At 40.5% G+C, this 14215-nt stretch overlaps 3 protein-coding genes across 3 annotated transcripts; 2 read left to right on the top strand and 1 right to left on the bottom strand.

Annotated features, from left to right (window-relative positions):
- Positions 1 to 685: 685 nt before the first annotated feature.
- Positions 686 to 2478, bottom strand: LOC132794990 (uncharacterized). Its single transcript, XM_060805369.1, has 3 exons — positions 1271 to 2478; positions 998 to 1207; positions 686 to 942 (listed from the first exon to the last, which is right to left on the bottom strand). Exons 1-3 carry the CDS (start codon positions 2279 to 2281, stop codon positions 823 to 825), a joined length of 1341 nt encoding a protein of 446 aa, XP_060661352.1. The 5' UTR covers positions 2282 to 2478; the 3' UTR covers positions 686 to 822.
- Positions 2479 to 2900: 422 nt separating this feature from the next.
- On the top strand, positions 2901 to 5337 carry LOC132786529 (lipase 1-like). Its single transcript, XM_060793080.1, has 5 exons — positions 2901 to 2942; positions 3181 to 3906; positions 3976 to 4515; positions 4582 to 4737; positions 4805 to 5337. Exons 1-5 carry the CDS (start codon positions 2901 to 2903, stop codon positions 5234 to 5236), a joined length of 1896 nt encoding a protein of 631 aa, XP_060649063.1. The 3' UTR covers positions 5237 to 5337.
- A 2606-nt stretch (positions 5338 to 7943) lies between these two features.
- On the top strand, positions 7944 to 10938 carry LOC132798313 (uncharacterized). The gene is made up of 2 exons (XM_060810126.1): positions 7944 to 9317; positions 9955 to 10938. The coding sequence occupies exons 1-2, from the start codon at positions 8234 to 8236 to the stop codon at positions 10734 to 10736; spliced, it is 1866 nt and encodes a 621-aa protein (XP_060666109.1). The 5' UTR covers positions 7944 to 8233; the 3' UTR covers positions 10737 to 10938.
- The last annotated feature ends 3277 nt before the right edge of the window (positions 10939 to 14215 follow it).

Genomic DNA, 14215 nt, shown 5'->3' with positions numbered 1-14215 from the left:
GCGGCTGTCAGTGAAGCTTAATATCCCATTTGTGCATGGCTGGCATTGCCATCGCCAGGCTGCACTGCATCCTAATGATATGCTCGAAAAAATTACGAATCACCGCAAAAAAACGTTGGCAAAACAAAGAGACAGACAAACTGCGAAATAGATATAGAAAAAAAAAGCGCATAAGCTTTCCGTGTAGCTTTAATCAGCGCAAAAGGGCAACACTGTCGAGTTGGCTGCTAGCAGCCAAACTCAATTTCCCCAACTTGTTTCACGCCACGTTGGAGCTGTCTACATTGCTCTCCTCGGGTTGGTCGCCCAACTTCCTGTTTGCTGGCTACAGAGGCAAAACGCGTTAATGCGGCGACATGGCATTATCCTTTTACTGACTGCCTGTTCCTTGACTGCCATTCTGATAATCGAATTTGCTCAAACAAGCGAGCGGCATAAGTTTGCCAAGAAAGCAGCCGAAGCAACAGAAGCAGCAGCTGGAATAAAAAAAATATAATATATATAAACTTACCAAAGATAACAGCGCAATGCACAGACTGCACTTTAACAATTAAGAAGTGCAAATAATGGAGAAATACTATGGGGGCCTCAACAGCTCTTTGTATTGAAAGCACTTGCAAGCTTTGGTAAAGTATATTAAAGTTCAAGCTCTTAAATGCAAAAGCTTGAGGAAAAAGTACAAACGTTAATATTCAGAAAACTTCATTAACGCAGTGGCCGCAACAGACAATTAATAGAAAATATAATCAGTATTAAAATTGCTTAGTCAAAATTACTGCTGAACTTTAAAGCTCCATAAAGATGTTTATAATCAAATTTACATTAGTTAGACGATGATCTAATGCTTGTTGACTTTAAACCTCTCCTTTTGAAGCTTTGAAGTCTTCGATTACCTTGAACTTTCTTCGCACGTCGCTTTGGATTCTCAACCTTTGGCACAATCTGCAAATAAAACTTAGCTAAGCTAAATGAAATCCTACTTGAATGACTATCTTACAAGAGTGTCAAGTAATGTCTCTCTTTGAGCACTAAGCAGTTCCTGAACTTCTTTGACACGTCTTTGCATAAACTCAATTTGCTCTTCCCTCATCCTTTGCTCGTCCTTAACTTTATTTACTTGAATGCGCATAATAACATTCTGGTTGTCCCACTCAGCGGAATCATTGGCGAGCTTAGTATTGAAAATGTTTAAACGAGCCCCATAATTCTGCGGAAATAAGTTGAAAATTTAGCAGTATATTCAATGACACAGTGATCACGTTTCATTAACCTCGATGATCATTGCATAAACAAACGCTACTTGTGTTGTTGTATTTTGATTGTTTTGCATTTCCTCTTCGAGATCTTTGCGCTGCTTGAGAAGCGCCTCAATTGGCTGGCGGTCCTTTTGGATCTGCATCTTCGTCAGGGCAGCAAAATAGTCTCTCACATAACGCCATTCAATAGGTATTCGCAATTGAATTTCTGTGTGTCGCTTCTTGCAATCCTTGATCACTTTTGCCCTGTGCCGATCCCACCAGGCATTAGAGATTTTACGCGAATTTTCGATGACACTCTCGAATGCCTTCTTTGTCGACGTCAGTGTTTTGTCTAATTCTATTCCAAAATTGATCAATTGTTGTTGATCCCAAATGGCAGACATCATTCTCTGATAGCCCCGGTCGAGAAATATTTGTGTGTAGAAGAACTTATAGTAGCGTACAATCTCATTGATGTCAACACTAAGTTTAACCCAATTCAGCATTTCCTCGCTATAATTCATTTGAAGTACATCTAAATACACAGAGTCGGGGAGAGCGCAACGCTTGAAATATCCATCCAATGACCAGCCAAATAAATCATATGGCAAACTATGCAAATCAATTTGACCCCAATCCACTGAGATTCTTCCCATGATGCGAAACCGATTGATGGCCCGCGAGAACATGAAATATAACGAGGATCGCTTCAGCGATTCCAACAGCTCCTCATAGAGACGTGTGCTGCCCGACACGATGCTCAACAACAGCGATGAGCCATACAGTGTTGGTCGAGGATGCAGCAGATGTCGCGATGAGACACTTCGGAATTGTGATGTTGATTGATGATTTAAGATGCCGCTCAGAGTCATGCTAGCCGAATATCTCGATGGCCACGTGTATATCATTTCTGGTGTTGACGTCGAATCCGAGCTCAATTCAGATGGAAACTTTTCATAGTCGGGCAGATCCACTTCCTTGAACAATTTCTGCAGAAACGTATCACGACAGATGTCAGTATCAATGTTTGATTTTATGGGCATCAAAAAGGTTATAACGCCGTTTGAATTCTTGCTCTTTTTCTGGCTGAGTCATCTTCCAAACATCTTTTGATTGCGTGCTCATGTTTGTTGGAACTGTAAAACAAACCCAATGCACAAAAATCAATTAACTAAAAAACATAAAACAATATGTCTGTCTTAGAACAAAAAAAATAATGTAGTAATTAAGAACAACAAATAATAAAAGTGGCAAAAATGTCAACTCAAAACAAAACAGCTTTTATTTATATTTGTTTAAAATAATCTTAATTTATTCCTCAAATTATGCTCTGAAGACCAGAACATCTGCAAAACGACTAACAAGTTGTGTTGTTGATCTCAAATTGCTGACACACTTTTATTTAAAGTGCAACGAATGAAATTAAAAATAATATTTAGAGCAATAGAAGCCGACTTTTCAAATTGGATTAAAAAAATATATGTAGGTTCTAAGAAGATCCCGGTGAATTTATATAATTTTGCATTCGTGGATAATGCATTGTTAATGGATTTGAGAATGCAATTATCGCATTTGGATATGGCTGGTTATGCGTTACGAAATCACCACTATATATAGGACAGCACAGGTTCGTTTCAGGCCAGTAGTAATCAGGAGATCGTAATGGACTTCTTACTCCATCTAGCGCTTTTGGCGCTCTACGCTGTCGGTTTAGAGGCCCAAGGGCTATCGTTACGTTGTCAAAGCCAAAAGCGTTCAGTGTTAAAACAGCAGGAGCTCATCAAGAGAACAATCTTAAGATATCAATTGCAAGTGGATACTGTCAGCACGCAATGTCATATCACTATACCGAATATTATAGGTGAATGATACTATTTATTGTTGCATCATACAGTTAATTAACAGTTTTTTTCTGTTTTTGTTGTTGTTGTTTTTTTTTTAGGGGCATTTTTTTACAATTATCAGCCATCCAAGCCATCCAGTTCAACCAATTAATCCAATATTTATTCCTCCAACAATTCAGCCAACACCAATTCCAATACCTCCTAGTGAGCCCGATCCACCAATAAGTGTTTTACCGCCTCCACAACCTCCAGTTTATCCAGATGTTCAACTTCCTATTGATTACACAAATGTTTGTGGATTTGGCATCAGTATTACGCACTGTATTCAACTGCTATACCCTCCTGCTGAAAAGATCATCGTCAATCCTCCTCCCGTCGTCGAGCCTCCTCCCGTCGTCGATCCTCCTCCCGCCGTCGAGCCTCCTCCCGCCGTCGAGCCTCCTCCCGCCGTCGAGCCTCCTCCCGTCGTCGAGCCTCCTCCCGCCGTCGAGCCTCCTCCCGTCGTCGTTCCTCCTCCCGTCGTCATTCCTCCTCCCGTCATCGTTCCTCCTCCCTTCGTTCCTCCTCCCGTCGTCGTTCCTCCTCCCGTCGTTCCTCCTCCCGTCGTCGTTCCTCCTCCCGTCGTCTTTCCTCCTCCCTTCGTTCCTCCTCCCGTCGTCGTTCCTCCTCCCATCATTCCAACCGTCATCTATCCCCCCACCGATGTCGTTCCTCCCAGTGTAGTCGATCCTCCCGTCAACCCCCCTGTCCCACCGAACGCCATCGAAATTCATGAACGTGAGCTCACACCGGTTGACATTGTAGAAGATGCCACGTTGACAACGGTAAGTTACATTCTGGCAATAAGAAATTCAGTATAGAACTACAAGTGTTGTTATGCGATCTTCTGCTAGATAACGATGATCTCGAAATATGGATATCCAGCAGAAACGCATTATGTAACCACACACGACAGTTATATATTGTGCTTGCATCGGATACCTCGCGTGGGTGCTCCACCGATCCTGCTAGTCCATGGCCTTATGTCCAGTTCGGCGATTTGGGTGGAAATGGGCCCATCACAAGGTTTAGCCTACAAACTGTACCAGCAAGGCTATGACGTCTGGATGCTGAATACACGTGGCAATATTTACTCGAGGGATCACAAGAATGTCAACATTAAGCCGTCAGAGTATTGGGACTTCTCGTTCCATGAAATTGGCGTTTACGATTTGCCAGCGGCAATTGATATGATCATCTCAACGACGTCGCAGCCAAAGATCCAATACATTGGACATTCGCAGGGCAGCACAGCGTTCTTTGTGCTGTGCAGTGAGTTGCCGCACTATAATGATAAAATTGCTCTCATGCAGGCGTTGTCGCCAACGGTTTACGTGCAGAACACCAAGAGTCCCGTGCTTAAGTTTTTGAGTCTCTTCAAGGGCAAATATGGCGTAAGTTGATTAAGGTTACTTATTATTTAAACGTTTTATTACTACTTATTTTCTTCTTTTTGTTAGGTACTACTCAATTTGATGGGTGGTCTGGAGATCCAGAAGGACAACACTTTGATACAACAGTTCCGTAACCACATCTGCGCAGCAGATTCGGGCAGCGACATCTGCAAGGTCTTTGAGTTTGTACTGTGCGGCTTTGGCTGGACAGAGTTCAACCCGGTGAGTGCTGAGTTGACTTATCTACAACTGTACTGTGCAATAGCTTATCATTCATTCTCTGTTTTAGAACATGACCAACGTGGTTGTAGGACACACCGGTCAGGGCGCCTCAAGTGTTCAGGTCTATCATTATGCATACATGATGAATTCCCAACAATTCACTCGCTTTAACAAGGCGGCCCTTCATAATCAAGTCACCTACCAAGCACCCGCCTACAATCTGACTAGAGTTTCATGTAAGGTGGCATTGCATTATTCCGAGGACGATTGGCTCGCTGGCAAACAGGACGTTCAACTGCTGAGACAAAGAATACCGAACTGTATCGACAATGCGTACATTCTCCAGCGAGGTTTCAGCCATTATGACTACATGATCTCACGGAATGTGAATCGCCTCGTTTATGGTCGTGTCCTTAACAATTGCCATGCAAATAAGTATGTTGTTCCTTTGAACCAGTTTACGAGTCCCTCTGGATCATATTACCAATATGGAAAGTAGTTCTACTAAAAACTAAAAAATTTTATGGTGTCGGGTTTTGATTTTTATTTTTGTAAATGCTTAATATATTTTTAATAAACTGGTTATGGTCTTACATTGTACACACATATGGTTAATAATAATAAATATACGAGTATTCCATAAATTCGATGCTGGTTTGTATCGTCTATGAAAGCAGATTTCTGTTCTCGGATTCCTCCTAAAAAAACAAAGGACAAAATAGCTAAAAAGCGTTTTACATTTGGCATGTATGCACCACGTGGCAGCAGAACAAGAAAAGTTGATCGTGGCATGAAAAAAAATCAATAAGAAGATAGTAAAATTTAATAATTGAAATAATATAATTAATTAAATTGAAAATATTAGTAAGATAGCTTCAGACAAGTGAGATATCCGCTATCTTTTTATCTGCACAAAATTATAGTATAATATTAATAGCTGAAAATTTCGTAGAACTCATATTGAATTTTCTGTAGCTTCTTAAAGTATAATTTGCACAATTTGCTTTCTGCCCAAAGCACACACTTTGCTTTAGCGGCAGCGGCTAAAGGCTGCTGGATTTTATAAACGAAATTCTTGGTAGAAAAATCAATGCACATAAGGATTTGCATATTTGAGAAAGCGAGAAGCAGGCGTTTCATAAATTAAACACGCATACAGCACGCATATTTACATGCCGCAAGGCTCAGTTTTAAATTAAGTTTGCAATTGAAATGGCGCGAAAAGTGAAGGACCAAGACAAGAGCAACGCGACGTCATGGCTGATGTTCTGACTTTAAATTGCTCACGTGTGTGACACAATTTGGGGACAGCACCCCCAGTCCTCCGTCTCCCGTCATCCGTCCCGCTCCCACCAAACCCTTGGGGCTGTGACAACGACAATGGCGGAAACGGAAGTGCAAAATGTGAAAAATGTGCGCAGTGCGAACAAAGCAGTTGACTGTGAAGTGAGAGAGAATGGTGGCAACGTAGCGCGCTTAACAGCTGACACGTACGCGCTGCCACGCCCATCCGCCCACTACTGTGAAAGACCGCGGGGCAAACAATTTGGCAAGCCGACACAATTCGACATGCACACACACACACATACACGTACGCACGCATACCCCAACTGCCAGTTGAACTTCAACTACAACCAAGCAGCCGTCATACATATGTAGGCTTCAGCGCCATCTCTCCATCTGCGACTGCTTCTGCTCCTACTCCTGCTTTCCGGCTACGATTCGGGCTATCAACGTCACGGGTCTTGCCATAAGCCTCAACTGCCATGCGTACGTGTGTTATTTAATGCTTATCTTTATCCTTTTCCCATTAGTGTTATTGATGTTGGCAGTCGTCGTTTCAATCCCCATACATTCTCCCTTACTCTCTCGCTGGCTGGCTCGCTTTGTGGCACCTGTGTGCTTGGCGCGGTGCCTCGATAAACCTGGCCGGCAGCTAAACGCTGACAATTGATGCCAGAAGATGTGAAACGAAAGAAGCGCCACAAAAACCTGGCACAAAATCACGCGCTAAACATTATTTTAATGCCCCCAGGCAAGTCACATATGTAGTCTCTGCATGTATCTCTCGCTCATTCCTTCGCCTTTGTCTGCCTGCCACACACTCTATAAAGCAGTTTGTCGGAAATATTTAAAGCTCTGTCTCATCGCTGTATTTCCGTTTATTCAGCCCTCGAAAGAGGCCTCTTGGGACAATTCTGCCTGGCAGCCCTGAGACATCAACTGACATTTATAAATGCTGAACTTGCCGTCAGGAATTGAGCTAAGCAGCGGGTGGTGGCCTTGAAGCTGCCACAGAAGAAGCCTTTCGAATTCAAATGATGCTAAATTATGGCGCCAGCTGCTCCGTAATGAAAAAAAAGCAAACGGAGCCTTAGCACAAACTGAATAAATGCCGGGATAAGCCAAGGGCGTAAAGTGATTCACAGATATCTAAGGTGAAATATCTGACAGTCGGCACATTAAATATTCCGTTAAAGGTTCTGTAAATTTACAGCAAGCAATCTATTCAATTATACTTGTATTAGACTACAACACGAATTGACAGACTAAGATAAATTTAATATAAATAAAATCAATATTCGAATACTTTGGGAAATAAACTATTATAAAATTGTTAATTATTAGTCATAAAAATTCTCACTTAAATGTTAAGGGAATGTTTCCGTTAGGGAATATGTCGTATACTTAATATTTTAAATATAAGTATGCCTAAAGTTTTGTTAAAGGCTTAATGGTACTTTTGATATCTTGTCTTATTCAAACCTATTCAGAATCCAAAAATTAGTATCCTCTCTCTAGCACATCGACATTGTCTACACTTTCAGATTTCTTGCAACGTCATCTCTTTTGACAACACTCATACGTCTAGCAGCTCTATTGCCATCTCATTCTAGAGATATTCAAAAGGATAGCATTTGTAGAAAGTTGGACAACCCTAGTAAAACTTTCATTGATTCATTGAATTTACAAATTTTAGCTCTGTTAAATAATAAAGACGCTCATTTGGCATTTCACATTTGAAATTTAAAAATATATAAAATTTTAAATGCAATTCTTGACCAAGTAGATAAAAAAATCTTACGGGAAATTATCAAAATCAACTCTGGAAGAAAGTAAGGTTGCATCTTGATAACATAGGCTTTTGACAGCAGACAAATAAAAAGTTAAGTCATGCAATACAAATGAAATAAGAGAATCAGAGACAGCTCTGATATATACATCGCGTGGACGTGTTTTATTATGTATTTTTCGATTGGTGAAACAGCTTTTCACACAATTTTAAACACCAATTCCAAACAAATTCAAATGTATTGTTAGATGTTAAGCGGTTGAACCGATTCGCGCGGCCCCTTGAAAAGTGTGTGATTCGACGTCCTCGAGTTCTTTATTTTCTATGTGAAGTGTTCTCAAAAGTCGTCCAGAGATCCGCAAAACCAAGAACAAAAATAAAAAATAACAATCGTCAAAAAATTTATCATTAAACAATACGAATATGTTAGCACGGAAATACGAATTGAGTCCACGTGTGCCGCCCGTGCACGAGAGGATTGCTCTGCAGTGTGCCAAGAACATCTGCAAACTGGCCGCAGCTCTGCCCAAGCCACGCACTCTCACCGGACATCTGCCGGTGCTTGTGGAGCTGCGCGCTCAAGGTGAGCCCAACACTGTCTATCGCTATCAGGTGAATTTGCCGCCCAGCAGCACCGAAAACGATCATCTAATGCAAACCGATGAGGCCAAGGCGTTAAGCAATAAATTGCATTTACCTTGCCCCGTCCATGATCATCAGTTCGATCCAAATGCTTCTCCGCTGGCGGGTAACAATCCGCTGGAGGATCCGCCGCAGCTTGTTATGGTGCAGGAGAGCGTGCATGTGGTGTCCAATCAAGCCAACGACGATGGCAACAATTACAATGTCTCTACGTTCCAGAACAATGGCTATGCCATTGGAGCAACCAAAACAGCTCATGATCATTTCATGGCCACGCTGCACGAACAGCAGGCGAGTCCGCTGCAGTTCACCATGCTCTGGGCCAAGCACAACTATGACTATGATGAGCAACAGCAGCAGCTACAGTATGCACAGCCATTGCTGATGGTCCCGGTCGATATGTTGCCGACACAACTCCATGTGCAACCGCCGAAAGGAATTGATCAACCTCCGCTGCAGCCAAGGCAGCTGAATGGCTACAAACCGACGTCATCGCGCAAGTCCTCTAAGCCAAGGCCGAATAGTTCCACCAGGTTGATCTTTCAACCACAACCGCAATCGCAAGCGCAACCACAATCGGCCGGTTGTAACTTTGGCTTCGTGTCACCTCAGCAGTTGAATGCATCGCCGAGTTTGTACTCTTCAAGTGCTGGAAACATTAATTTAGTGCTTGAGCCAGGCGAACATAATGGAAAGGTCTCTTGTGATCCTCAGCAGCAACAGCAGCATATGAGTGGCGATCAGATACGTTCCATCTGTCGCCAATTGACACGTGTGCTTGAGCTTGGGCACCCATTTGAGAAGCGTCAGCAACTGGAGCAGAATCATACATTAACCGATCAACAAAAATACAAGCGCATTTTTGGTAAGTCCACAAATCGATTTGGTTATTTATTTCACCACACTTAACTAGATAAATTGAAATTTATTTAAATTGTATAAACTTTACAAAAATCTTCCTGCATTCCCACATTTTTACTAGTGTTAGCAAACGAACAAAAATTACATATTCACTAAAGCGAATGAACTGAATAAGTTCCTCTTAGCCTTTTTTTTTTATGTTCAGTTGTTGAATTCGGTTCTTTTTTCGTTCTAGCTCAGTAGTTAAACTAATTAGTTGGTTCTTTCATTTAATTACTTTCTCTACTCCTATTTGCTAGATTTCAAATAATTATTAAAGAATTATACGTTTTAAAAATCATCATAAAAATGTATTAAAGTAATAATCTTAGTAAGAAATGACAGCAAAGAATGATGAGCAGTAATTATCGACTTTAAAAAATAATAAAGTTAGAAATCATGAGACGAAATCATGAGACTAAAGCGAAATCATGAGACTAAACGAAGAACAGATACTATCGATCGTATCTGTTCTTCGTTTATCGATAAAACGATATTGGGAGCAAAATCGAATAAACAAAAAGTTCGATAGAGTTCGCTGCTCCGAAATTAACGAATGAACTAATTCCCCTCTTTTTTTCCTTACTTTTCTTCCTTCTTAGATTCCTTGGTGACAACACAGATGCCACCTGAGCTTTCATCCTTATTCCGCTGGGACTGCTGCCATCTGTGCCACACGGCAATGCGCACAGTGCGCAACGCCCTGGATCATTACATGTCTAGGTCGCACCAGCGTCGCGTTGACTCTTGGCTCATACGCCGTAGCTTCGCAAAGGGTCACAATTTATCAGAGGATATGTTGCGACACTTGCGCAGCTCCGGCCCGGTTGTCTTGCACTGCGATCTCTGTGATCTGAAGCTGACATCGGCGATACATGCACGTCAGCATTTCGACGGACGTCGGCATCGGCTCGTGGAGCGCCACATTAGTAAGCCCAACGGTGAGGGCTACTACGACAAGGCGGGACACTGGGTGCGCACCAATAACAAGTGGCTGGCGTGCAAGGTTTGCGATGTCATTGTCACCTCGGAGCCTCAGCTGGCCATACACATGGCCGGAGTGCGTCATCGCAAACGAGAACGTACCCCGGGACCGTTTTCATTGGCGGAGCCATACAATGGCAATCATATGTATCGCATTCATCCAAATGGTTTGCTGTCGCCCCTTAATCCAAGCGGCAATTACGTGTATGCCAAGCACGAGATACGCAAATTTAATGATCCCAATGCCACCTATTATTGTGGGGTATGCAACATTACGCTGAATCACATCAAGTCGGTCAAACAACATGAGAATGGACGCACGCATAACAAGAAACTAGGGAAGATGTCGCGATCGCCGCAAGTGTTTCTCAATGCGTCTGCATCCTCTCGAGCCCTATGATCTGATCAACATCATCATATACGATATGGAATTAAATACGTTGCAAGCTACAGTAAAAGCCAAGCCCAACAACTTCTGGTGCCGGGCCGTGCATAGTGCCATATTGTTAACAATTTATTTTTGAAATACATTACTTTTTCATATGTTTCATATGTCTAACCATATTTCCTATAATAAATATAATTATATATCCATTGTAAAAGCCATTTGAAAAGTAACGCTTAAAGCAATCAATTTGAAGTTGCATATAAAAACAATTGCATACTTTTGTGCTGCTTTGAAAATGTTGCCAAGCAGCTAGACGGCTTCTGAGAATCGGGTTTAACTGTTTATTTTTTAAGTAAGCAATATTAAAATTAGTTAATATATTTAAGTAATTTCAATGGCATTCTTCACTGGACTTATTTGAATCAAAAATTCTTGTTACGCTTTCGCCTTACATTTTCAATAATATGTAAAAACTATTGCATACTTTTAAGCAGCAAAATGTTGCTAAGCTCATGCTAGCAGCATGTTGCCAGCGGCAGACTGTGAAACAAACTATTAACACTTGAAATAGTTGATATTTAATTAAACGACACTCATTTGTCATCAAACGTTCTAACACTTTGGTCGCATTAATGAGGCACAGAACTTGCCGCCTCGCTGCTCTCAATCTCTTTGTCTGCTCTTCTGTCTGGCTTCTTTGCTTTTAATTGCTCGAGCTGCTTATGCAGCGACACGTTGTTCAGGCAACGCGAACTGTTTGGATAGCCTGCAATTTGCCACTTACCATTTGCCATTTACCATTGCCATTTTGCCTGGTTGTCCAGACGAAAATCGCATAAAATGTGTCCAGGAATCGTTTGGGATGTGTCGAGACAGTGCGAGGACCATAAAAACAGAGTTATCTCTGGGTAAATATCAAATAGGGGACCTCCTCACACACACAAATGATGTCAGTCAGGCTGCGGTGTCTAGACAAAACATGGAATTAAATAAATAAATAAATCGCAGCAGCAAGTACGAGAATGAGAACAACAATAACAAACAACGCAGCGCAGCGCACATCGACAAACCACAAAAACGGAAGCGACTCTTGCACCCAAAATTTATGGCCATCATTCTGGGCGAGTGTGAAGAAAAAACTGCTGCTGCACATGCCGCCAATGAAGGTCAATAACAGGGCGTTGAGCGTGTGAAATTGTGGGCGTGTCCCAGTCAGCCTAGTCAGCTGCAACAGACTGCATATATATCGTAAGCATGTATGTATATATCGGTAGCAACATGCCGAGTACTATATGTTTATCTGACCGTCTGTCTGATTGTCGCTTCGGGCTGCTGTCGAAGCTTGTTCGAGGGGGAGGCGGAGTAGTCGGGTCAAAGCATGTTTTCGCATAAATTAAACTTCTTATCGGGTATAAAACATTTGACGCCATTGTTGCAGCAGCCAGGAAATGTATTCGCACACATTCACATACACATATGCAGTAAACAGGCAAAAGAGCAACAGACACTGCAACAACAACGACAACAGCAATAACAATATCAATAAAAAAGCAAAAGAAAAATGTCGCAAAATAAATAAATACGAAGGAAATGACAGTTTATCGATGATATAGTTAATGATATTGCCAATGCTGCCAAAGTGAATGCATAGCAATATCACATACATCATTTCAGGCTTATGTACTTCACATTGCAGGCTTAAAGTGCGGCTTTAACCATGCCATTAAAAGCTCAATGAGGTTCAGATGTGTACATTAAGTGTGAAAATAATTAAAAAATGATACAGCAATTTAAATTAATCAAAGCCTTAAATTAAAAAAAAATATACATTTACTTTAAGGTAAACTTTTTATATGTTCTTTAAGGCGCTACTAAGTTATTAATTTATTTGAGCTTAAATTATAAATATGTATAATTCCTGACAATCAAAAATATTTAGTTTGTTTTCAAGGGATTACTCGCTTTCTTATCTTATAATTTATTAATTATAAATATACATATATTTCGAAGAATATTTTATTTAAATTACTTAAAGCTGAGCTTAAAATTAAATTAAAATAGGATTTAAATTTATTTCAACTTCAGGTAATCTTTATTTAAATTATTAACAAACATTAACAATTTGCTTTGTTTTTAATTTATCTGAGCTTAAATTTAATTATAACTATGTATTTATTTTAAAGCAAACTTCAATAAAATCGCATTCGCCAAATTTTTATTTGACTGAGCTTCAAATTAATAAACGTCAATTGCTTGCTAAGTTTTTATTTAACTGAACATTAAATGTATTATAAATATAAATTCATTTTAAGTTAGGCTTTAGCTCTTCACAATGTGCTTTAAACATGTAAATCCAAACATTCAAAATATATGTTAAGCATTTAATTTTGAACTGAAATTTACTGTTAATTGCCGCCCAATTATCCTGCCGTATGAATTTTGCCAAAATTTGCATTTATTTCTATTGGCAAAGTCGTCCTTGTGTCACAAGCCCAACTGAAGCGTTGAGTTTGTTTACAACTGTGTAAACAAACTCTCTCTCACTCTCTGGTTGAGGATGTGGTGATTCTTTCTGGGGTTGCTTTTTAGCATTTGGCAAAATGGTCGCTTGACGCGCTCAGGCCGAAGAAAATTTATGCGTGGCAAACCAAAACATATCCTCCAGGCGCACCACGCGCTGCTTGCCACAAACTGCTCATTTGCATGCCCCACAGCCATCGAAATGGATACACAGTTACACAGATACAAATGCAGCGGCTGCATTTGTAAATGTAATTAACATAATTTTGGCACAACATTCACTCAGCCATAATTTGCAGCTAATTTTCGTACAACTTTTTGTGGCACAGTGGCGCTTGCTCTCGTTGTTGTTGTTATTGTTTAATGTGCCTGCTACATAATGATAATAATTTCAATTTACCTTTTTTCCATTTCTTTATATATACTCGTATGTAGGTTTTTTATACTATTCGTGGCGGTGTTTATGACGCATTATGTGATCTCGAAATGGCTGTCAGCTGTCTAAACTTGTCTAATAAACATTTCTTTTCACTCTCACTATTTGCATGCCGTCTTTATCGCGACGCTTTATAGCGGCTAAGCCAATTATGAGTCTATAATATATTATACCTACTTACATACTTCGTCTCCATATATACATATATATGTAGTAGGGTGTGTTTTTCGGGTTGGGGGTCCCAAAACCAAAATAAAGGTTTAAAGCGTGTGAATTGTTTGTTTTGCAAAATATTATATAAAATGCTTTTAACGTTTTTAATTGTTACGTTTTAGCCATGTTTCAGATTGCCGCTGTTTTTGTTGCTGTCTGTTTTTTTGTGTGTCACCTGAACGTGTTTGGCCTGCCAAGTACTTGACTCAAAATTATACATTTGAGTACTAAACCGTTTTAACGGCAACCCGTGAAAGTCGTTCATTCACAATTGCTTTGTACATTAGAATTTGGTTTGGGGCAAAAGTTCAAATGTGTTTAG

Source organism: Drosophila nasuta, chromosome 2L (assembly GCF_023558535.2).
Source record: "Drosophila nasuta strain 15112-1781.00 chromosome 2L, ASM2355853v1, whole genome shotgun sequence".
Lineage (NCBI taxonomy): Eukaryota > Metazoa > Arthropoda > Insecta > Diptera > Drosophilidae > Drosophila > Drosophila nasuta.
The sequence above is the reverse complement of the archived record's forward strand: the minus strand, read 5'-3'. Positions and strand labels throughout refer to the sequence as shown.